Consider the following 23,573-nt stretch of genomic DNA (forward strand, 5'->3'; position numbering starts at 1 on the left):
TGCTGGTGCTCAACACTATCCAGCCCAAAATGTGAAAAGCGTTGAGGTTGGAAAACCCTGCTGTAGGGCGATTTAGGCTGGTTCGTTGATCCCCTGCAGCAAGTAATTTTTAGGTGAGTCTGATTCTGGATAAGACCTCCCAGCCTCCTGGCTGGAGGGCACAGATCTTGCTTTGGTTTTGAGAAAACTGTCGTAATATTGGGTGTGTAGATGTTTGCTTAATTCCTGCATTCTCAGCCTGGCATGCCTCATTCCTAACTCATATTTCCCCAGGTCCAGAGATCCTGTGTTGTCTTCTAGAGCAGGGTCAGCAGGTTTTTAACATAAAGGGTCAGGTAATAAGTATTTCAGGCTTTGTGGGCCATATGGTCTCTGTCACATGTGTGTAACTGCAGTTGTGCCAGAGCACCCACAAACGTAAGTAAAGGAATGAGCACGACTGTTCAAGTAAAGCTTTATTTATGGACACTGAAATTTGGATTTCATTTACTTTTCATGTCATGAAGTTTTTTGCTATTTTTCTATCCAACCATTTGAAAATGTGAAAACTATGGTTGGGCTGTATCGAAGCAGGAAGCAGGCCAGGTGTGGCCAGGAGATCATGACTTGCCAACTCTTCTTGCTCTAGGGAATAGCTACTTGGCTTTTACTGAAGTTCAGGAGTGGCAGTGGCCCCAGATACATAAACTTGGCGAGGGGAGGCGTAAACAGCCTTATTGTAGCTGTACCCCACTCTCACTTCCAAGGGGGTCTGGTGCTACCAATTCGTGAGCTGTTTGAGGATTCTCTAATAAAAAAATGATTGCTTTGTTTTCTTGACTGTTGGTTTAGGATCAGCTTTCTTGTGTCTACCAAATCCTTTACCTCTTGTTCATCTGCTTTTAGACTTCCAGAGTTACTGTTTCTCTTTTTTCCATTTCCCTGTTCTTGTTGGTTTGTGGCTTAAGAAAAAGAAAATATCCCTCTACTGTCATTTTATTAGTGTTTGAAGAAGACAGGAAATAGATGTGCATGCTCAGTTTATCCTCTTGTCTATACATTATTAAGTGCGGAAACATAGAACAGATGTAAAGCATGGTTACATTTTGGTGAAAATAATTATTTTCTTAAAGAGAAACTCAGAAGGAAAATTAAACTATAAACTTGATACTGGTTTTTTTTTTTCCCCCTAGAAGGGATTTGAGAGGACTAATTTCTCTGAAACATTTCTAAATTGCTTGAAATTTAAAAAATAAGCATGTATTCAGTTTATAGGAAAAGTAAATGACAGGGACTTTTAACTAGTTTCTATTCTGGAAGCCTAAGCAGAGGACTTAGGCTTCTATTAACTGAAGCTTTAAAGTAAGACTTGTGATAGATAATCTGCATATAATTGAGTTACCTATAGTTATCTATTTTTCCTACTAGAGATTGGGCAGACATAGTGACTTAGTATTTTTTTTTATAGATTCCATTTTTTTTTTTTTTTTTAGTTAAGCCTGGCAGCTCAGCTCGGCCTGGGAATTGAACTGGCGACCCTGTTGCTCAGAGCTTACACTCTTGAGTGAGCTCTTAACCAACTGAGCCACTTGGTCGGCCCTTAGATTCCATAATTTGGTACTTAAATTATCTACATGGAAGACTAACATGTCAAATTGGTTTATTTTGTAATAGGTATTTGATCAGTATGTAAAGACCAGGGCAGAGGAAGAACGCAGGGAAAAGAAAAACAAAATAATGCAAGCCAAGGAAGATTTCAAAAAAATGATGGAAGAAGCAAAGTTTAATCCCAGGTATGTGGTTCATTACTGTCAGCTATCAAAATATGTATGTATGTATGTGTTTTCTCCTAAGATCAGTTGAAAATAATTTTTTAAAATTATATATATGATCTTTCGGATATTTGGACACGAAAAGCTTCTTATTTGATCATTAGTTTTTGCCTTTCTAATCTTCATTCTTAATATATTTGCTTTAGAGGAATCCCTGGTTCTCTAGAGAGAGATTGGTTTTCAAGAAAGATGTCTTTGTTTTAAATGCTTCCTTGTGGGAACAAGTTTCCTTCTCTAGAAACTGGTAAATAATATCTGTCCCTGTCTTCTTAAAGTGTTTTTCACACATAATAAGTTTCAGAGCAGGGATATTATTTTGATTGAATTTTGTTTCACTTTTCTAAGTGTCTAGATTATAGTTTTGTCTCACGTTTCCAATTCGTTCTTAATATGTATTGATTATGTGTAATGGGCTGAAGAAAATGAGACATTTTAAACTGGCATTATAATAATAATAGCATCAATTAGTGGGTACTTTATGTGCCCTTAAAGATACCTGTGTGAACTTAACACATGTATTGTTACATGTATGCACCTAAATTGTGCACGTGTGTATATGTACACACATGTGCGTGTGCACACAGTATCTCGTTCAATTTTCAAAACAGCCAATATGATTTAGGTACTCATCATACCCATTTTACAGATAAGGAAAGTAAGACATAAGCAAACTGGGTAACTTGCCCAATTGAATGTGGGATTTCATCTAGATTCCAGTGTTACACAGAACAGTCCAGGCAGGGAGATGGCTTTCTTATCTATGCCTTAACTGTGGTAGTCGTGGTATTAGGGGCCTGTGAATATCTCAGAACATGCAGAGTTTCTAAAACTATAGGGTAGAATCATGGAGTCTGGGTTAAATGGCACTTTCCATAAAATTTCATCTTGTTTAAACAGTTATTTTTTTCAGTGGAATGATGTTTGAGAAAGTATATTTGGTATTATAATTTTATATTTGAAATATGAAGAGAAACCTGCTGTGGCATTGATACGAATTTCGGAAATAAAGCTAATCCAGTAAGTCCCCGACTTACGAACAAGTTCCATTCTGGGAGAATGTCCGTGAGTCGGATTTGTTCCTAAGTCCGACTTGGGTGCATGATTGACTGCATCTGTGAAAGTTTGCAACTTGAATGTTCATAAGTCGAGGACTTACTGTAGAGGATTTGTGGTTGTGAAGAATGTAAGATTCTTCAGTAGGTGAAAGTTTCAGACTTTCTGTGGGCTTGTGCTTTTTCTTGATCCAAAGGGTAAGCTCCTGGGCACAGTAGCTGGGACTGGGTTGTAAAAGACGTTTTTGGAGGCAGTTGAGGAAATTTGATCATGGATTGTTATTACATGATATTAGAGAATTAGTAATTTTCTGGAGTATTGTAGTTATGGAGAAAAAGGGACTTACTCTCTGGAGATGCATGATGAAATATTTATAGATGAAGTCTCATGGTGTCTGCAGCATATTTTCAAATGATTCAACAAAATATACCTATTAAAACCCTTTGTGGGTTTGGGAATAATTGAGCCCCAAAGGTTTTCCTTTTGTGGATTTGACGAAGTAAGTCTTAAGGTATCACAGTACCCACCTGATGTTCTTTTGGAGCAGATAGAATTGTTAGCCTGATCTGTGCTATGAGGTTCCTTCAGATCAGGTACATAACTGGGCGTTTTAGTACTTGGGGCATTGTGCTATATCGCTATATTGATACATTTAATGCTAGCATAGAAATTAGGACCAATTTTAGTAAGTAGCAGAAAACAAGGAGGAATAATTTAAAATTGAGAAATACTGTCCACTGACCTAAATTTCTCTGAACTGGGAAAAGATCACTATCACAAAACTGTTTAGCAGAGTTTGTAGATTTAAAGCACTGGAGTTTATTCCAAGGGAAAGAATGGCGGGGGAGAATTACTTACCTCTAGTGCCTGCCTCTTCTTTGTTTTTCTTTTTTCATGGAACTTTCGGGTCAACTCCTGATCACTATACTGTTCCCCATCCCCTACCACCAGTCATCATCCACTTCCCCGCTGTCCTCCCCCGCAAAAGGATTCTTGTACCATATCTGTTATAAAGTAGTGCTTTTTAGAGTTAAGAGAGGAGTCATATAAAAATATCTCTATGAAAATTCAGTGCTAAAACTTCATTTTTGTCTGTTCTGGTAAAAATTATTAATAATTTTACCTATTATAAGTAATATAAATAAGTGTAAAATAATTGAATTCTCGCTTTTACACATTAATTTTACATTAAAAAAATATGTTACAGACTGTTTTTTGTTTTTTTAAGATTTTATTGGGGAAGGGGAACAGCCAAGTTGTTGTCCTTCAATCTTAGTTGTGAGTTGTGGAGGGTGCAGCAAGCTCAGCTCCAAGTCCAGTCGCCATCCGGCTGCCTGCTCGTGGCCGTTCAGCTCAAGGTGCCGTGTTCAATCTTAGTTGTGGGTGGGAATAGCCCACAATCCCATGCAGGAAGTTTAACCGGCAACCTTTTTGTTAGGAGCATGTGCTCTCACCAGCTGAGCCATCCTGCCACCTGTTGGCAGCTCAGTGGCAGCTCAGCTTTGGCACAGCTCACTGGCCTGTGTGGGAATCAAACCAGCAACCCTGTTGCTCAGAGCTCATGTTCTTAACCAGCTAGCTGAGCCACTTGGCCAGCCCTAATTTTACATTTTTACAAAAGTTTATTCTTTAATCACAGTATTGCTTTTCCTGTCCTAAAATTATAAAGCAAGGTGCTAAATTTATTATGAAAAGAAAACATTTAACACACTACATTAAATCCCCTTTTTGAGATACATTTCTGTTTTACCTTAGAATTTTATTGTGGTTACATATTCATTGTTCAAACCAGGTTTGCAGTGTATCTTGTTGTTAAAAATGTTGAGTTTATGAAATTAGATCTTGAGAGTAATATCAGTTGCATGTAAAGGAGTATAGAATCTGACTGGTTAGCAAAGCTTAAAGTAAATGTTAGCTGGAGTGGTACTCGTAATCTTCAATTGATGTTTTAAATTCTGAAGTTAACCAGCCAGTTTTTTCTTTATAATTAAAACCTGTAATGTTTAACACATAAGTTTAATTTTCATTAAAATAGTTAAATAGTTTTTAAAGGAGAAAATAATCTTTATTTTTTCCCTTTTAAAACATGCTAAATATGGGAGTGTTTATTATAAGAGTAAATTCTTATTATGTAAGGAAAAAGCTTTAAATATTAAAATATATCCAAATATATGAAAGCTTTGTATAAAACCTTTTATTCATGAAGAAACTTTTTTTATACCCATCCTTATTAGCCTTCATAGGCTTCATCTTTGTGTTTAGCCTGCTTGGTGTTTGCTGGGCTTTTTGGACCTATGCATTGATATTTTTCATTAAATTTGGAAAGTTTTTGTTCAGTATTTTTTTTTTTTTTTGCTAATCCATCTTTTCTCTTTTAGGATTCTAATTACACAATATATCAAAGTGTTTGATGTTATCTTATATGTCCCTCAGACTGTTGTCCCCTCCCTCCTATATTATTTTCTGTGTCCTCTTTTGATGAAAGAATTCTTACTGATCTAACTTCCAAGTTACTCTGTATTCTATCTCTACTCTCATGTTATGTCCATCCAGTGAAAATTTCCTGTCAGTTTCGGTTCTTTATTTTCCATATCTCTGCTCAAACTCCCTATTTGTTCATTGACCATGTTTTAATTCTTTGAACCTATTTTGATTTAATTCTTTTAATATAATTCTAGTTTTAAGGTATTTGTATTTAAGACAACATCTGGGCATCTTGGATTCTGTTTCTATTTGCTTTTAAGGTTTTTGTCTGTGGAGCCACATGTTCAGTTACTTTTAATTGAATATTGGAAATTGTGGGTAATAGGTAGAGATCCTGGAGCCTGTTATCTTCCTCTGAAGAGTATGAATTCTTGTGTTAGCAAGAACTACTGGCTGATCACCTTAGTTTTAGGTTTGATTTTATGCTTTGTTAGTGTGGATCTTAGAAACTGGAAGGTATTTCTCTCAACCTCCCAACTTTGTCTCCATTGTGGATGTTTTGGTCATTGTCCAGTCTATTACTGGGATTTTTTCAGCCCTATTCAGTCTCTAGTATCCCTTTTTTGCTTTTAACCATGTAGCAGCTTGGCACGGGGGTGGTCTTCCTGTCTTGTACAGCTTGGCCGTGGCTGTGGCCTCCTGGGGAATCCCTCTGTGGCATTCTTCTGGGGCACCCTCTCCCTAGAGCTTCTTCTCTGCCACATTAGCACCCATACTTGGACCTTGCTGCGTCTTGCGTGTTGGGATCATTGTACTCTGCCTGGGCACCAGCGCTCTGTACCTTGGGAAGTTGTCCTGAGACAGAGGGCAGTGCAGCGTGCCTCAGTGGGCGCTTCCTGTTGGCCACTGCTCGAAATCAGTCGCCTTCTGTACTCTGTCTTGTGTTGTAACGCTGCCTATGGAAGGAGAGCTAACCCAGTAGTTACTCCACCGTGGCTAGAAGCAGGCTCAGCCTCGCTTAGGATGGAAATAGAGGAACTCCTGGGTCTCTTGAACCAGTAAACGCTTTGCTCTCTGATGTGTGGATCCTCCTGCCGCCATACAAATCTCTAACCGCATTTTCACCCTTTAGCCCTTTTTACTCCTTTTTGTAGCTCATTGTTCACTGTGTAGATACATGCTGGGACTGTCTCTTTGGTACACATCCTTGCTGGGAAAATGGTATCTTCTGTTATACCTTTCTACAAGCAGAAACAGCTCTACCAAAGTTAGCACACTTGCTGTTTTGTTACAGAGCTACTTTTAGTGAATTTGCAGCCAAGCATGCTAAAGATTCACGATTCAAAGCAATTGAAAAGATGAAAGATCGAGAAGCCTTGTTTAATGAATTTGTGGCAGCTGCAAGGAAGAAAGAGAAAGAAGATTCGAAGACCAGAGGTGAGAAGGTAAGACGGTTTTAGTTCCAGTGGTGTGATTGATGGGGGTGTGAATGGGCAGGGACTGATCTGGGCTGTGCTGCTCATCGTATTCGTGGGCCCAGTGGGACCCACATTTACTGGTTAGCCCTGTAAGTTAATTTTTATAATTGCTTACATGTGTGTATTCTAACACTTTACTTCCATAATGCTTATTTTAGTAGCTTCACGAAACTGCATAGAAACGTTTGCTTTAAATGTTTTTAATACTAAGATTCCAGGTAAACCCAGCTGGTTGTTTAGGCCTCTCTGTTCACTGGTGCCGGCAAGTGACTGGCTAAGATTTCAAGATTCTTTATAGGGTGTAACATTTAAGTTTCAAAAAGCTTCTTTATCTTTTTTGTCCTCTAAAAGCATTTTAGGGACTTTCTAATCTTCTAGTAAACATATCTCACATATGAATTATTGCTTATCAGAATTAAAGGTCAGCTATTAAAGATTAATGAATTCCAAATGTCATTTGATAGCAGTGTCAGGAGTGGAGAGGAGCTAGCTCACCACTGGGGCGCCTGGCTGGTAGGGAGATGGCACCAGTGGTGCGTGAGCCATCAAAACACGAAGCTGCTGTCCTTAGAGTCCCTGTATGCTTTGTGAATGGAGAAAAAGAACCTCTGAAGCCTAACCAATTCTTGACATTTCAAATTGCCTCTTATTCCAGGAAGTTAAAATATTATAAATTCTATTAAGAAATGTTGTTAGGGAATTAGTATCACTCTTGTTGGGAAGAAGCCTCTTTCATTGAAAATAACAACAGTATTGGGTGAAATAACTTTTGTCAGAAATGTTTGAAATTTTCTGATTTGTTGGGCCTAAAAGTAGATTTTTTTTACAGAATTATTTCAGTTTTAACATTTTTTTGGTAAATGATTATACTTCTCGGAGTAAATGTGCAAAATGAGTTCTACTTAAACATCTTATGCGTTGTATTAGAAACATGTTAATTGTTTGTTACTTTTGACTTTTAGTCGTAACCTATTTAATTAAACCAAGTAAATAAATGATTGATATGGTATGATTTGTATTATTGCTTTTATACAAATTAAATGTTTTTCTCTGCATTAACTAATTTTTTTTTCTTAAATACTTTTTTAATGTAACTATTTTATGTATTCTGTTTTATAACAAGTGGATAGAGTTTACAGTTTTGTGCTGTGCGGCCTGTCAATCATTTCAGTTCTGACAGCTATCAATCACTGATACGCAAAGTATTATGGGATTCCCTAGTGAGGAAAGAATTGGTATCTCTCTGTGTGGTGACTTTAGCCTCCCGCAGTTCCGGTACTTTACATTTTTTTAGTATGTTTCCTTATGAAGTGATGAGAGTTGTGCCCAGAATGTGTTAATTAAAATATGAAATTAAATAGACATTACAACTAAATAAACCTGTTATATTTAGCTTTATTTTTTTTCAATTGTAAAATTTTAATTCTCTAAATTATAGGTTTGGCTTTGTACCATTACTAAATTTAAAAAAAAAAAAAAGAAACTTTCTCAGCCAATTTAAAGAATGCAAAATCAATTACTAACTGGGCCATGAAAGCAGAAATCTTTAAAGTAAGGGTTTATGTATAGTATATTTTATATTCACATTCTGAGAAGTATTTGGTTAATGAAGTTTTACCACATTCTTCATGACTTTCACTGTATATTTATTCTTATGAAGTATATTGTCTGTACTGTTTTTTGGTTTTGTTTTTAATCACGTTTTAACTGTGTGTAATTGAATAGCAAGATCACTACCTTAGTATGCTGGTATATTGGGTGTCTCTTTTCTTGTTCTTCTCTAATTGAATCAGTAGCTGAGTCAAAAGCCTGTGAAGGACATTAACTTTTGGTGAAATCCTCTTTTTAGTCCTTCAATATGCATTTTCAAGTTAAAGAGTACAAGTCATTTTCATGTAGTTTTCACTGGTAATTTTCCATTTTACAAAAAATACTCCTAAAACTTTATTTTTAATAAGACTATTTTGTTTGCCAAAGTATAGCTACTGTCAAGCTTTTGGTTTTTTAATTATAATTGATTTATTATTATAACCAATTTTTATAAAATTGTGGTTCAAATAATTTACCTTTTGGAACAGCACATTTGCAGTTGCACAAGTGCAGTTAATCCTTAAGGCCAAGGAGACTATTTGTCTCTATTAAATTAAACAGCCTAGATGGTAAGGTACTTTTATTTAACGCTTTATTTAAAGTTTACTTTGGTTATGCACCACACATTTAAAAAACTATATAATTTTTACATTGCAGGCTTTGTTTAATACTTGAAAATTATTTTAAGTTAATATAAACTATAGCTTAGAAAGATTCCTATTTGATAACAGCTTGCAGGTTTTATATAACATAAATTTTATAAACTCAGCATTCTAGTTATGTGCATGTAGGGATTTGGTGTTCATCGTGTCAGATACAAGGTAGACAAGATGAACAGAAAGTATGTTACATCACTACAGCAAGCAGTTTCTTTATCATGTCTGGAAATACTGGATTTATGAGTATTTCTCATTGATCCAAGCAACAGTCAAGAGCCAAGTTCAGTAGTGGAGAAATCCACAGGTGATTAGCTCTTGTCTTTTAAAAAAAAATCCTCTAATACAGAAACTGTTTCTTATAACCTTGCAAGTGTTTTCCAGAAAGTCCTCTAATAGGAGAAATGAAGTTATAGGAAGAAATGAGAGAGTTGGAATAGGCAGAGGGAATCATTCATTTACTTTGTGCCCACACATTTTAAATCCTGGTTCCATTCCTACTTCTCATGCCCTTGGTGAGGTGAGAAGGCAGCATGTTGAACCAGTGTAGGGAGGAGAGGTTCTTGACATAGTCAGAATCCTCTGATGAAATGACTTTGGCTACCTTGGGTATCTTCCCCGGTAGGAGAACAGAATGATTTAGACGAGATTAAACCTTAAAACAGGTCCTCAGTGGTGCATGAAGATAAATGCCTCCTTTAGCCCTTCCCCTATTTAAAAACTCTTATAAACACAGTTTGGGAGAGGGGTCCTAAGTAAGTATATGTTGATACTAAAGGATTAATATTATTTAATACCTTTGGTATAATGTCACTAACTTGGTACTTCAGTTGTTAAATATGTCATTTCATTAACACTTGTAATCTGAGTTGTGTAACGGTAAAGGCATACATGTTTAATGGCTAAAAAATACAGAAAATGTGAATGTAGTTTTTTTAGTAATGATTAATTAATTATGACCAACAGAAATGCTATAATATTCTTGAATATAATGTTACAAACATTGCTCTTTTTTAAACCAAAGTATAAAAATTTACCCTATTTATTTGTTTTTAGGCATTTGACAGTATAGTTTTAGATTTGTAATGAATAAGACTTGCTATTTGTGCTCAACTATTTCTAAATTCCCGTATTTTAACAAACAAAAAATTTTATTTACTTTCTAAAATAAATCATTTTTATCATCTTGATGCTAAAATATTTTACTATCAGTTCATAAGCTGGATCTTAGCTAAAAATAACTCCAAATTCATATTCCTTATGAAAATACGGCAGTGCTGAGATCAAACGTTATAAACAATATAAAAGTTTTTTCTATATTTGAATAATTTCATTGGAGAATATGATTAGTTTTGAATTTGGTAGATTTTTAAATGGCAGCCTATTTGTTGATTCTTATATTTCTCATGAAAGAGCAATCTGATACTCTTTTACTAAAATTTATTCCACTCTAAATGAGTACATTTAAAAAGTTGTTATTCTCATCTTTAAGGTAAGTAAGTGAACTTTTTTTGTTTGTTGCAAACATTAATGAGGAATTTCTCACGACACATTGTTTTCCTCCCATCTTGTTTTGAAATACAGATTAAATCAGATTTCTTTGAGCTATTATCTAATCATCACTTGGACAGTCAGTCTCGATGGAGCAAAGTAAAAGACAAAGTAGAGAGTGATCCGCGTTACAAGGCTGTGGATAGTTCATCAATGAGAGAAGACCTTTTCAAACAGTATATTGAAAAAATAGCCAAGGTAACCATTGTGCTGGCTTGTACTGTAACTATGGAATAATAAAATCCATAATTGTGTTGTAAAGGTATTTGCTGCTCTTTGGGGGTTTGGAATTTTTCTTGTTGGTATTCTTAATATAGGAATCTCTAGTAGTTGATTTGGAAATGAGGTACAGTATGTAGGTGTATTCTTGGTAAAAACTAGGTTTGACATTTTATATTTGGTAAACTAGTTATTCTGTGGAAACGTTTTAATGCAGTGGTAAGAAGGATAATGTAATTTTACTTTTACAGAATTTAGACTCAGAAAAAGAAAAGGAGCTTGAAAGGCAAGCCCGCATTGAGGCAAGCCTCCGAGAACGTGAGAGAGAGGTTCAGAAGGCTCGGTCAGAACAAACGAAAGAAATAGATCGAGAGAGAGAGCAACACAAACGAGAAGAAGCTATCCAGAATTTCAAGGCTCTCCTGTCTGACATGGTATTATTATCCTTTTACCTTTCTTTCTGTAAAGTACAATCCGTCACCTTACCTCTTAGAGAACATTTAGTGTTCTTTAAATTGACCCTGAGGGAAACAACTTGGTAAGTTATTTATAAAGCCCTTTAAAATTGAGTACATATCACCAGCCCTGTTGAAATAGGAAAACCCTAGTTATTTAACGTTTTCAGAAATTAAATGTTTTGGATGTATGACAATTCATAATCTTTAGTGTTAAAGCTTTATTTTTACTGGTCTTGATGGAAGTCATCTTAAATGATTACACACTGGCTATAGTAATAAAGTGTGCTGAACATAATTTAAATTGTTTGTTGATTTAGGGTCATCATTGTGATGACCAGTTATTGTCCATGTAGATGGCATGAGGTGGAGGACGGGGGGTGGACTGACCCCAGGAGATACCCTGGAACTTCCTTGAAAATCCTTCTGCGTGACCTGGTGGTTGAGGTGTGCAGGGTGTTTTGTCCCTGCAGTGAAGGCCCCCAGACCACGGCTGCTCTACTTGTTTCCCCTTCTCTTCGTCGCTGTCTCTGCTCCTGTTTCTTGCCCCTCGTCCAGCGGGGCTCTTCTCCTCACTCTTGTCCTGTCCTCCGGCTTCTCCCCGTGCTGCTGCTGGTCTTGCTGTTCTCTGGACAGCTGGCGTTTCCCACCCTTCCCTGCCTTTGCTTCCCCACTGGGTTCGTCTTGATTGCGTTCCCAGAAGTCTGTGCAGAAGGCAAAGCTGGTTTCACCACCCTCCCTGCTGCTTACTCTTAGCAATGGCCTGCATTTCAGATTCCATCTCCTTCACATAATAGAAAACACTCTTCATTTCTTGACGCCCCCACCTTTGTATCACCTGACCCTCTTTGGTTTTCTCTCTTGCCCCCTAACTAGGCTCTAGCCTTGCTGAACTTAATCTTTAATGAGTCATACTTACATTTATGAATCCTACCATTGCTCGTCCCTTTAAACTTCCCAGCCCAGTGGCGAACTTCCTTGTTCTTCAAGAGCACACGCGGCTCTCTCTTCTGTGAGGCTGCTCCTGACTCACCTGGGTAGACCTGACCTCACTGTGCCTTTTGTCGCCGTGGGCTCAGCGTGCACCTCTGCAGCGCTAATGACTTATTACCGTAATGACTGGCTTACGTGCCTGTCTTCCCTAAACAAGTGAGCCCTTTGAAGGAAGGGATAGTATCTTATTTGGTATTCCCAGCACCAAGCATAGCACTTACCTGACCCATATTTAGATGCTTGATAAATGTTGGTTAAATCAATGTTTTTATATTTTTCTTCTTACCTTCCTGTATTTTCAGCCTCTCATATTTCTTAGCCTTGCCAGCAGTGTGACTGTTGGTAATGCCATTACCTTTCTGTTGGTGTGAACCAGCCAGGCCTGTCTTGTTGTCTGTTATCTTGTCTTCTTAACCATGTTCATTCTTGCTTATACTTCCAGTATGTAACCGATAAGTCCAAATCTGAGCTCAGGATTTGTTGAGAGAGTGTGTGTGTGTGTTTTGCTTGGTGCTACAGTAAGACAATGCATATCCTATTTCATTTGTACCCATGTGTCTACTAGAAGTTGGTAAGATGTTAAATAAGAGGACCTAAGTACTGTTACAGTTCTTAGGGACCACGGTTGATGGGAGATATCTTCTCTTCATCCTTTCCCACCTCTGCATTCATACTTGATAGCTTAGGTGAGCTCTGGGAGGTAAGATTTCCGACTTAAAGAAGCATCTTTTCAGTGACTGCTGAACTCAACGTGAAGTCAACAGAAGCTTCTCTTCTTAAATGTATTGTCTTTTGTGAACGAATGAGCCTTTTATTGTTGAACTATGAGAAGATAAGCCTGGTGATGGACCTGTTCTCTGTTTAAGGTCCGATCTTCAGACGTGTCATGGTCTGATACTCGGAGGACTCTGCGGAAAGATCACCGCTGGGAATCGGGGTCCTTGTTGGAAAGAGAGGAGAAAGAGAAGCTCTTCAATGAGCACATCGAGGCGCTCACCAAAAAGAAGAGGGAGCACTTCCGGCAGCTCCTGGATGAGACGTCTGCGGTAAGAGCCTCTTGTTTTTCCTTCCTTTCATCGGCACGGATCTTTGCTAAGAGTTCTCGAACGGAAAACAGTGATACAATTTTTAGTGTCGTGGTCTTTAGATCTATTACTGGAATTCATGGGTTTTATGACACTTTCTTCTAGGATTTTTTTTTCCAAGTAAAATGTTGATAGTAGTCTTACTATTTAGAAATTATTTCCTTTTGCAGTTTTTAAAATTCTTATGTGCTACTGTGGCAATTCGAAGTGTCCTGAGCTGTGTGTGATCAGTGACCCCTCCTCATGATAGATGTAATAGATTGCTTTTGCTCCATTTTCTATTTGCTCCCAGGGCCCCCTGTCTGGGAGTTTGTACACTTGTCCAGGTCTTGCTCCTGTTGATCTGCTGTCTTTGGGTGGTGGTTTCTTCAGGAGTTACGATGTTGCCTTGGCAATGCAGAGTTTGCAGGTGATTGATTGTCTTAGGCCACCTTGAAAGTGTGACTGTGAAAATAACTCGTGGCAAGCCAACGAAAAGAAATTGCCTTAAAGCTGCTTGCCTGTCCCTAACTAGGCCAGTTACGCTTGGGCATTCTGAGAGATCGCAGGTCAGTGTGTAATATTACGTACCATGTGCTGCACTTTGACTCCTCGGTAAGAGCGAGTTGTATTTATGTTTTTCATTCACTTGTCTTTTCAAAGATTACCTTAACGTCCACATGGAAAGAAGTGAAAAAAATCATTAAGGAAGATCCTCGGTGCATTAAATTCTCCTCCAGTGACCGGGTAAGAGGATTTGTGTCTGAAATGGACTGCCAGTTTATAAATGTTAATTGGGCGCTTAATCAGTGGCATAGTATCTTGACCAAAATTAAATTGATAGTTTTAAGTGAATAACTTTTAAGTGCATGAGAAACAAATCTGAATTTTAAGTTCATATTCTCTTTTTTACACCATATATTAACAAGACAGCACAATAGAAACTTGAAAAATTTCAACCTTGGGGTTAAACTTGTGTTTTGGGGTCCTAGAGGTTTAATGAAGCTATAGTTTGTATTCATTGTGTAGTCAGTTCCACTAGATAGATGTACTCAGGCTGTCAAAGGGCCTGACTCTGGAGCTGCGCTGGCCGATCACCGTAGCGGAGCCCTGTTCTGGGCCCAGCGATGCCTGTGCAGGAAACAGACTCACCTCGGGTCTGAAATAGCGAATGATGCCAAGGCAAGTGGAGCTTCCTCCAGTGCGATTGATTCCTTGGTCTTACATTTGTCCTCTGTCCCCATCATTCTCCTTTTCTGGTGGGTTTCTCTAGGTCTAGAAGGCCAAATACTCTTTTTTCTCACACCCTATTAAGTTGTGTTTTAGATGATGTGTGGACCACAGACATATGTGGCTGGGAAAGGTGGCAGACGCACAACTGAGAGACCCAGTCTCAGTTTCTAACTTTCCTGATTGTTTAGAATTGATAATAAGGTCTTCTTTTGTTTTTTTGTTTTTGTTTTTGTTTTTTTTTTAGCCCAGAGAGCTTATACCTATCATAACTATTACTAGAAAAGCTAAATGCTCAGTATAACTTATTTAAGTTATGAAAATGAATGCTGGTGTATCCATAAATTATACCACATTAGTGTCTTTGTGCTTGAAGACATAAATGTAGTCTAATGCACATTTAACCCTTAATTTCTTTATGTTTTAAGAACCTCTGTTTAGAACTTGAGGATGTTATGAATATTAAAGGGGATATCCTTATAAAACCCTCAGCACAGTGTAGCACATAGCAAGCCCTCAAATTTTTTAGCTACTACTAATATATTATGTGGTTCCTAATTCTTGCTTTCCTTTTGTCTTAAAAATGTACATTGCAGATTTTGCATTTGATGAAAAATGAACAAATAAATTATGTTTTTCTTTTGAATTTTTAATTTTACGATTTATTCATGTGACTTACAAATTTAACAAATACTTAAACTTATTTATAAATTTACTGGTTTAATAAATAATTTGATTTAACTTGGGAATTGTGGATTTTTTTTTTTTCTAATCTTGTTTTCTTTTTGCAGAAAAAACAAAGAGAGTTCGAAGAATACATCAGAGACAAATACATCACAGCCAAAGCTGACTTCAGGACGCTTTTGAAAGAGACCAAATTTATAACATATAGGTGTGTGCAATGAAGTGTTTCATATCAGCAGCTAACGTCTTTACTAGTCCTTACTCTAACGGCCAAAGCATACTTTGCATTCACACACATGTTGACATTTATTAATTTTTAAGAATAATAAACCAACTTTTATCAAAGGCCAAATACAGCCCATCTGTACCTTACTTTTTTTTTTTTTTAAAAGAAAGGGCCCAGATATCAATTCTTATTTTGTGTTACCCACCATCCAGTTTTTTACACATACTTTTGTTTTTACTTCACTGCTTTTTTAGGAGTGCCCCCAACTATATAAGAATTGTATTTCATGAAGAGAATTTTTAAATAATCCTTCACTATCAATTGTCTTTGCCTCCTCTGAAGACTGTTCCGTGTTAAACCATTCTGAAAGTTGAAATCTTCTTATTTAAGCTCAGCAAAAACATTTTTTTCTCAGAGGAAAGCAGTTTTCTGGATACTTTTAACTAAAAACTTTAAATGATAAAATCAGAGCTTTCAAACAAGATTTCTCTGTAACATACCCAGTGGTTTCCCACCCCCAGCCATTTATCATCAGGAAAACAGTTTTACACTGTGTAGCAACCAGTAGGCAGGAAACCATTGTCGTTTCACGCTCCAGCTTTTCTTCCTTTAAGAGAAAAAGTGGAAACATCTTAATGAAGGGAATGTGCACGGGAGGATAGATAGCGCTGAGGGTGTGGTTTTTAGGTATTTTGTCATTGGATTTTTTGGTCAGGATCCTTAATGTTTTGCATCAGCTTGAGCTTTTAAATTAGATGTGAAGTAAGACTTCTTTCTACATTTTTATAGTTAATTTAGTGAAAGATGTGAAAGTGAAAGCTTGTGAGAGATGCTGGGATTGGCAGCCCTGCAGACTGAAGTCCTCTGTTCATCCACAGAACAGGTACAGCACGGGCAAGATTTACCCACCCACCCTCAGCCCTGATCTGGAGGGACCACCAGTAGGGGTGGGAGGGTAATTCAGCTTCTGAGGCCCTTTCACTCCTTGGAGTCTTTGCTGAGGCGACTTACAAAAGTGACCACTGCAGTGCAATTTTTCTTAAAAAAAAAAATAAATAAATAAAAAAATGGAAACACAATTAGGAACTAGATGGACATTTCCAGCTCATTTCTGAAAGACCTGTGAACAGCAGTCAGTAATTCTTGGACTTCTCTTCTTATTTCAGATCCAAAAAGCTAATCCAGGAATCCGATCAGCACCTGAAAGATGTAGAAAAAATTTTGCAGAACGACAAACGGTATCTAGTCCTGGACTGTGTGCCAGAGGAGAGGCGGAAGCTGATTGTGGCCTACGTGGATGACCTGGACCGCCGGGGCCCACCCCCACCGCCCACAGCGTCCGAGCCCACCAGGCGATCCACAAAATAACTGCGTACTCTTCCCTAGGGGTAGCTATTAATTCAAAATGCTTGCATGAGCCAATTTTGGGTTTTTACATGTTATGTGCATTAGTCAAACGATTGCAGAACCATCTGACGAAAAGGAGGAGAAGCATTTGTGAACAGTTGCTGGACAGAGAACACTTTGGAAATATTTATGCTTTTCTTTGTGTGGCATGACTGACATACATACTCAAATATAGGCTGTCTCTAGTAAATCTAAAATCTTGAAGCTAAAAAAATCATCCTTTTCTGAGGTGTGGAAGTCAGTGACTTTTGGTGACGTTCTTCTAGCAGTGTTATCCATGCAAGACGTAAGAGCATTTGTGGTTTGAACTTGCAAGATACAAATACCACAGACTCCAAGAAAACCTAAGCTGGGGTTTGTTTTGTTTTGATTTTGTTTTTTAAAGCGGGTAAAAGAAAACACACTGAAAATTGAATTCTTATCTTCCAGAGGTTAAGATTATTATAATGGACATACTTTTACCTTTGTCTCTAAAGAACACTTAGTTTTATTTGTTCACTTATGTGCTTTGATTACCCCCTCTAAATTATAGGCCAAGTCTTGTTGTTTAGCCTAAGAGAAGATTTCTGTAGTAATTTCTTCTCAGGTATGGAGCCACGGTCATACTAACATGTGGGCCAGAGTAGGACTGCTGGTTAAACCCCTTCTATTCACCATTAAGTGATCTTCATCAATATTTTGGATTAGACAACAGATTACCTTTCTGGGTGTTCCCTGTAAACTATACTCCTGTTTGAATGTTAAACTTTTGTTTCTAAAGTTTAATTTTAAGATGTTTGAATGTTCAGTTTATGTATTTGAACTACAATAAACCAACCCTTTTTATATATGTGGATTGTATATGATTGGTAATTTATAAAAACTTCTTTTAAACCTGCTCTTTAACAGGTTTAAAAGCAGTAGCAGATGTAATTTGGTACAATGAAAGCTGACTTTAAATCTTTGGATAGCACATCATTTTGAAAGACTTGCATATAATAATAATGAATTATTTGCAGGATAAGAGGGAAGGGGCTTGGAAAGAGCCATCTTGGTGCGCAGTCCCTTGGCAGCATCTCACTGCTTCATGTCACGACGCTGAGTTTTGTGGTTCTCTTGCCTTTGCCCTTTCTATTAACAGTGATAGTTAATGCTGCTCCGGCACCCTTTCAGTGTGCTGTGCACATCATACCATGAAACTTGTGATTCCCAGTTGTTCTTTATAGCCTTACCTCCCCAGTTTAAAAGATCCTATTTCATTCCTCCATAGATTCCTAGTTTCAGAGTACCACATAAATGTTTAGAAAAATATATGTCAGTGGGATAATCTATTGGGTTGTCGGAAGAGTCATGGCGTATTTTTTCTATGTTTTTTGTTGCAAAAATGCGTCATGACTTTTCCGACAACCCAATATTTTCTCTGTTATCTCACACCTACTATGATTGTGACAAAACCTAAAAAGGGACACCAGCAGATTTGTATTTGTGTGTTCCATGTGCACAGACACACATCACACACAGACATGAACACATTCACATCTGTGTTATTAGTATGTAGCTTAAATATATTAAGTGCCACAAAACTTACATGAACTCTGTATGTAGAAACCTGGAATTCAGTATTTGGCTAAGCTTGACTGGTAAATTGTTAATTAACAGAATTTTTCTTTTTCTTTATCTCCCTTTTTTTTTTTAAGTTCATTTTTATAAATTCATTGAGTGATTTTTAATTCTTACAAGGAGTGAGACTGAAGTATTTAACAAAAGGCACATGACTATTACACAAATGTGACTGTCCTACAAAGGTGAAATTTCCAAAATGCTTTATTTTGTTATTTTGAATTCCATAGTATTGTTCGCCCATTCACTACATTCTGTTTCTCAAAGTAATGTGAAGAAAACAGTTTGGTGACATCTTAATTTCCTACTTTTATTGTAAAGTACTTGGGATTGATTGCTGATATAAATTGCAAATCAAACTCTTCTACACAGATTTGTTTAAGGGATGAAGTCGGGACTTTGTGTATTAGGTTCTTAATGAAAGAGTTGTGATCACACTGGGTTTCCATATCTGCATCTTGATTTGGTGCTTGTCAGCAAACTCTGTAAACATAACATGAATTTGTTTACCCTGAGACCTGTGCCAGTGTTAAGGTCTGGGCTCCCCATATAATCCCATTGTGTCAAATGATGAGTTTGAAAGGAGCATTCAAGACAAGACAGCTTTAAATCTCACAAACTATCTGAAGTGAAACAATTGTTTTTATTTGTTTATAAGTTAAAATAGCAATACTGGAATCTTATGTCCTACATTTACTATATATAATGTATGTAAAAATCTTAAATAGTTCATCACAGACAATTTTAAAAGTAATGCCTTTGTATAAGTATCATATTGCAAAAACAGTATTTTGGATACTTAGGTTAAATTGGACTTTATATGTGCAGTGAGCCTTACAATTTTGTAATGAACCAAATACAAGACAGCAATAGCCCTATCTTCTGTGTTTAAAAAAAACAAATGACCATTCGTAAAAACAAAATAAAAAAATCCACAGACTGAACTTGGTTTAAAAAATAAAAATTCCATCCATAGCATATATTTTATATTTCAAATTCTTGCTTGCCTCAAAGGCAGTTTTTTCTGAAAGAGTCCTTTAGTGAAAACACCCGAGTTCCATTACAAAGTAGTCAAGAACCATGGCTAAATGTCCTTATTTAATAGGGGAAGAAATGTAGTATAATAATTTTTCATTGGGTATGCTTTACCTTGCTGTAAAATGAACAGTTATTGCCTGTTATTTAAGTTATACTGGTAATATGTTTGGAAACACAAAATTGTAGTGCTTTTCTTTCTGCGTTGCCCTTGTATGTTTGTTTTCTACTCTTATGCAAATTCTCTGTCTTGCATCCACTGAATTTTCTCTTTTCCATACTAGTATTTTTTTCTTGCTACTCTTGATCAGGTTTATAACTTAAAAACCCTGAGGTACTTTAAAAGTTGAGCAGGGTGCAAGTTCAATGTTATAGGTATGTTTAATGCCATTTAACAAGAAGGCTCACCATCTCTCCCCCTTCTATATTTATATTTGACAATTGCCTTCAGTATTTAACACCAATATCATTAGTCATAACTTATAGTTTATCTTGAGAGAAAGGAGATATTGGGAGGAACAGATTGATTTCAGCTCATAGAAGAGTTAACTGTCTCCTGCATTTTGGAAGAGCAGGTACTTGGGAAGAGAAAGGGTAGGTTTTAAGCTCTTCCTTCATATCAGGATATAGACTGTCACGCTAAGATGGTAATCCTTGGACTTAGAAACCGAAGACTCACAGTGGTGGCATTAAAATCAATGAAGCAGCTTTTAATATAAGGCAAAGTTTTTACTTAAACTTAGCCAAAATAAGCCATGATTTGAAATGAGCCCAGACCTGGAATAAAGTGGTGTTCCTTATTCTGCAACCTTCAGTCTTGAACATTGTGTATAGATTTTCATCAAGTAAATTTACTTATTTTAAGCAAATGAAGATGACTCATTACAATTTATTCATTAGTGTGTTGACGAAAAAAATCTCTTAACTGGATGTAGATAGTGAGCTTTGGTTAATGTGAAATGAAGCTTGACAGGTGAATTGAGGGCTGGCAGGCTCAGGAAGAAACAAGGCAAAAGGTTTCGGCTTTTGACAGATAAGCTCTACTCCAGCCAGTACAGAGCTGCTCCTAAAGAGTGGGCAGTAAAACAGCCACTGCGAGCAAGGAACAAAAGAGCTGGGCTTTCTAATCACTTGTAGAAACATCATCATCCAACAGAATTCTCTGGACGGCCAGGCTACAATTCTGAAACAATTCCTGCTCCTAACGTGGTGTTCTACTTACTGCACGTTTTGGAAATGAGGACTGAAGCATCTTTGTCGTTCCTAGTGGTAATAATTCTTACCATGTTTTATATAGAGCAGCAATATCGATAAGCAGCAGTACAAGTACATACAATCATCACCATTTGTTTTGCTTTGAAACATAGTCATTTCTCACACTCTCCTGTCTCCTGATCTTCATGCTCCCAGGGGATAGGGTCGTTGTCTTGGACACCAAGGACTGTGTCCCTCTCGTGCCAAAACTGCTGTACATCAGGGAGGATGGGAACCTCTGCCTTCTCGGTTTTCTCTTTGCTGGAGGAGGGAGAGCCCGTTTTCTCTCTCTCTGGTATGGATGTTGGGGACTCTGGAGAGGGAACACTGTCAGGAAGGACCTCTGTGTTACCAGCTGGTGGTTCCTGAGACCCTGAGGCAGCTGGATGTTGTTCGGTTACCATCAATTTCCATAAGCCTTTCAAGCCTTCCTTGAGCTCCTCTGACATCACTAGAAAAATGAGAGGATTTGCTGAAGAATTGGAAAACATGAGGACTTGAGAGAGGGCTATAAAGCCCTGTGGTGGGGCCGGGCCTCCTGCCTTCAGATGCCATACCCACAGCCAAGCTATCCATGCGGGGAGCCACAGAATAGCAGAGGTGATGGCAACGCTTAGCAACATCACTGTGAGTTGCCTTGAGCGCATCTGGTTTCTAAGATGTTGAGTCTTGGTTCCTCGCTTTCGACATTGGCCATAAGCTCTCCAGAAATAAAAGCTAGCAACGAGTAACGGAAGGCAAAATACCAAGAGAGGGTAGAGCTTACCAAACATCGACATGAACTTTGCGGCCACAGCGGGCACGTCCATGAGGCACATTTCCACGCCTGCGTGCAGCCTGGTGGTGCTGAAGAACCATTCCGGCAGGGGCAGCAGGCCAGCCACAGCCCAGATGGCCACCAGCACCGACCCGGTGGTGCAGGTGTGGATGCTTCCTGACTTGGCTGGGTCCCTTGCGTACATGAAGCAGACTTTAGCCACTGCGACGATGGTCAGGCTCTTGACTGCCATGCACATGTGGATGAACCAGTCAGAGGACTTGCAGACAAACCAGCCTAGATCCCACACACCTTTGGAGTACGCCGTAGCTCGGACAGGTGCAGAAAAGAGCAGGAGAGAGAGATCAGCCAGGCTGAGGTTCAGAATCAGGGAGTGGATCAGGGACGGCTTTCCTTTCCGAGCACTGTGAAGGAGGAAGCCAATCACACACAGGTTCCCCATGAAGCCCACCAGGCAGACAGCCGCCAAGACAGCGGGGACGATGGTCCTCCAGGCCTTGGAGTCAGAGGGCAGGTACCCTCCGGCAAAGTGTAGGTGAGCAAAGGACACATTCATGGCGCTGGAGTTGGAGTCTGCAGGGGCGGCCGCCAGCATCCCCTTCTCCATCCAGCTCCTGGATGGAAAGCAGGTAGCTTTCTGTCTTTTTGCCTCGGCTCTTTTGTGTAGGGAATAAGTACGCCTTCATCCGCATCAGATGACACCTCTGGACCCTCCCATTATTTTCTGAGCAGAATGTGGAAGAAGGCTGTCTGCTAAGCTCTTCGCCGCTGCATGCGATATACCTTGATTGCTCTGAATGACAGGCAGTAGGGGCGAATGGTTGCTGCTCATTAGCAAGTCTAATATCAAAGTGTCAGGCCTGTGGAGTAAAAACCCAATATACCCATAAATGATAAATGAGGAGAACATATGCGTAAGTGGGATATGTTCATGGGGGGGAGGGGTCACTGGAGCCAGTCAAGGCAATTATTTCCAACCAGCTGTTTCTAAAGCCTTGACTGCGATCTGTAATTCAGGACCTCTGAACGAGAGCCCTTGAAAGCTAAGCACGCAGCAGTCACCTCGGTCGCTTGAGCCAGCAGGTCTGCAGCAGGGAAAGAGCAGATTTCTTTGCTCTGAGATGCTGACTAGCCTCCAGTAGACAGGCTATTCTATTCTGAGACTGTGATTGAAAAGAAATATTATGGAACCAGGGAGAGATGGTGGCTTAGAAAGACCAAGCCCAAGGCCAGTACTGGTGGGAAAGGAGGATATATGAAAGCAGCAGAGGCAAGGACGCCCAGGGTGCTGGACTCAAGAGTTTGCTGCCCCTGACGCCTGGATTCCTCAGCTTGGACTCCCCCTCTGTCCACTTCCACGCACGCAAAGACCCCAGCAACAGTGCAGCCGCCACCCCAAGCGCCTCAGCTGGGTCCCAGGCCGCTTTTCCTGACAGGGACACCTCCCATAGTGATGATGCCAAGAAGTAGCCCCTGGAAACTCAGAAGCAACAGAAAGTCTGAGCTGCAGACATTTTTTAAAAAAATTTTATATTGCAAGGGACCGCAGCCAGCTTAATCTTCCGAAGAATCTAGACAAGCAAATTGGTGGCCAAGCTTTTAAGCGGCTTCTGATAAAAGCAGAGCTAACTGTCATCTCTTACCAGGGCCAGGTGATGTTTCCCTACAGCTCAGCTCCAGGGAAGGGCAACTAATAAATAATACAGGCACAGCTTGGAAATATTGTGGGTTTGTTTCCAGACTGCAATAAAGCGAGTATCACAATAAAGCAAGTGGTAATCTATTTGCTGGTGGAGGTTCTCACCTTCAATTTGTAAAAAACATGACACCTGTGGAGCTCAATAAACCATTTAAGGCTAGAACTCGATTCCAAGTGTTTCAACCTGGGTCCGTGTATTGGGTGAGTTCTTAGTGCCAACCTCTGTGTTAAGTGTTGCACACATTGAATATTCATGACCCCTGGAGAAGGCACTGTTATCACCCCTTATAAAGATGACAACATTGGGGCACAGAGAGTTGAAATGACTTGCCCGTGGGTCTATAGGTTGCACAGCTAGTGGATGACA

The 23,573-nt window shown here is 38.6% G+C and overlaps 2 protein-coding genes across 14 annotated transcripts in view; one reads left to right on the plus strand and one right to left on the minus strand.

The window, feature by feature from the left end:
• Positions 1-17,670, plus strand: part of TCERG1 (transcription elongation regulator 1) — a 68,596-nt gene extending 50,926 nt beyond the window's left edge. For 7 of the 13 annotated variants that reach the window (XM_019663518.1, XM_019663552.1, XM_019663510.1 and 4 more), the window contains 9 exons: positions 1,654-1,772; positions 6,583-6,733; positions 10,597-10,761; positions 11,034-11,216; positions 13,097-13,276; positions 13,958-14,041; positions 14,324-14,476; positions 15,316-15,416; positions 16,601-17,670. In XM_019663518.1, the coding sequence (XP_019519063.1) occupies positions 1,654-1,772; positions 6,583-6,733; positions 10,597-10,761; positions 11,034-11,216; positions 13,097-13,276; positions 13,958-14,041; positions 14,324-14,476; positions 15,316-15,416; positions 16,601-16,802 (1,338 nt within the window). In that variant the 3' untranslated portion in view covers positions 16,803-17,670. Of the gene's footprint in view, positions 1-1,653; positions 1,773-6,582; positions 6,734-10,596; positions 10,762-11,033; positions 11,217-13,096; positions 13,277-13,957; positions 14,042-14,323; positions 14,477-15,315; positions 15,417-16,223; positions 16,318-16,600 lie in introns of all 13 variants that reach the window. The other 6 variants (XM_019663573.1, XM_019663579.1, XM_019663590.1 and 3 more) reach the window with 2 other exon arrangements.
• A 524-nt stretch (positions 17,671-18,194) lies between these two features.
• GPR151 (G protein-coupled receptor 151) lies at positions 18,195-23,348 on the minus strand. The gene has a single exon (XM_019663604.1). The coding sequence runs from the start codon at positions 22,112-22,114 to the stop codon at positions 20,843-20,845; it is 1,272 nt and encodes a 423-aa protein (XP_019519149.1). The 5' UTR covers positions 22,115-23,348; the 3' UTR covers positions 18,195-20,842.
• Between the last annotated feature and the right edge of the window lie 225 nt (positions 23,349-23,573).

This window comes from Hipposideros armiger, unplaced genomic scaffold (genome assembly GCF_001890085.2).
Source record: "Hipposideros armiger isolate ML-2016 unplaced genomic scaffold, ASM189008v1 scaffold_11, whole genome shotgun sequence".
NCBI classification, from domain to species: Eukaryota; Metazoa; Chordata; class Mammalia; order Chiroptera; family Hipposideridae; genus Hipposideros; species Hipposideros armiger.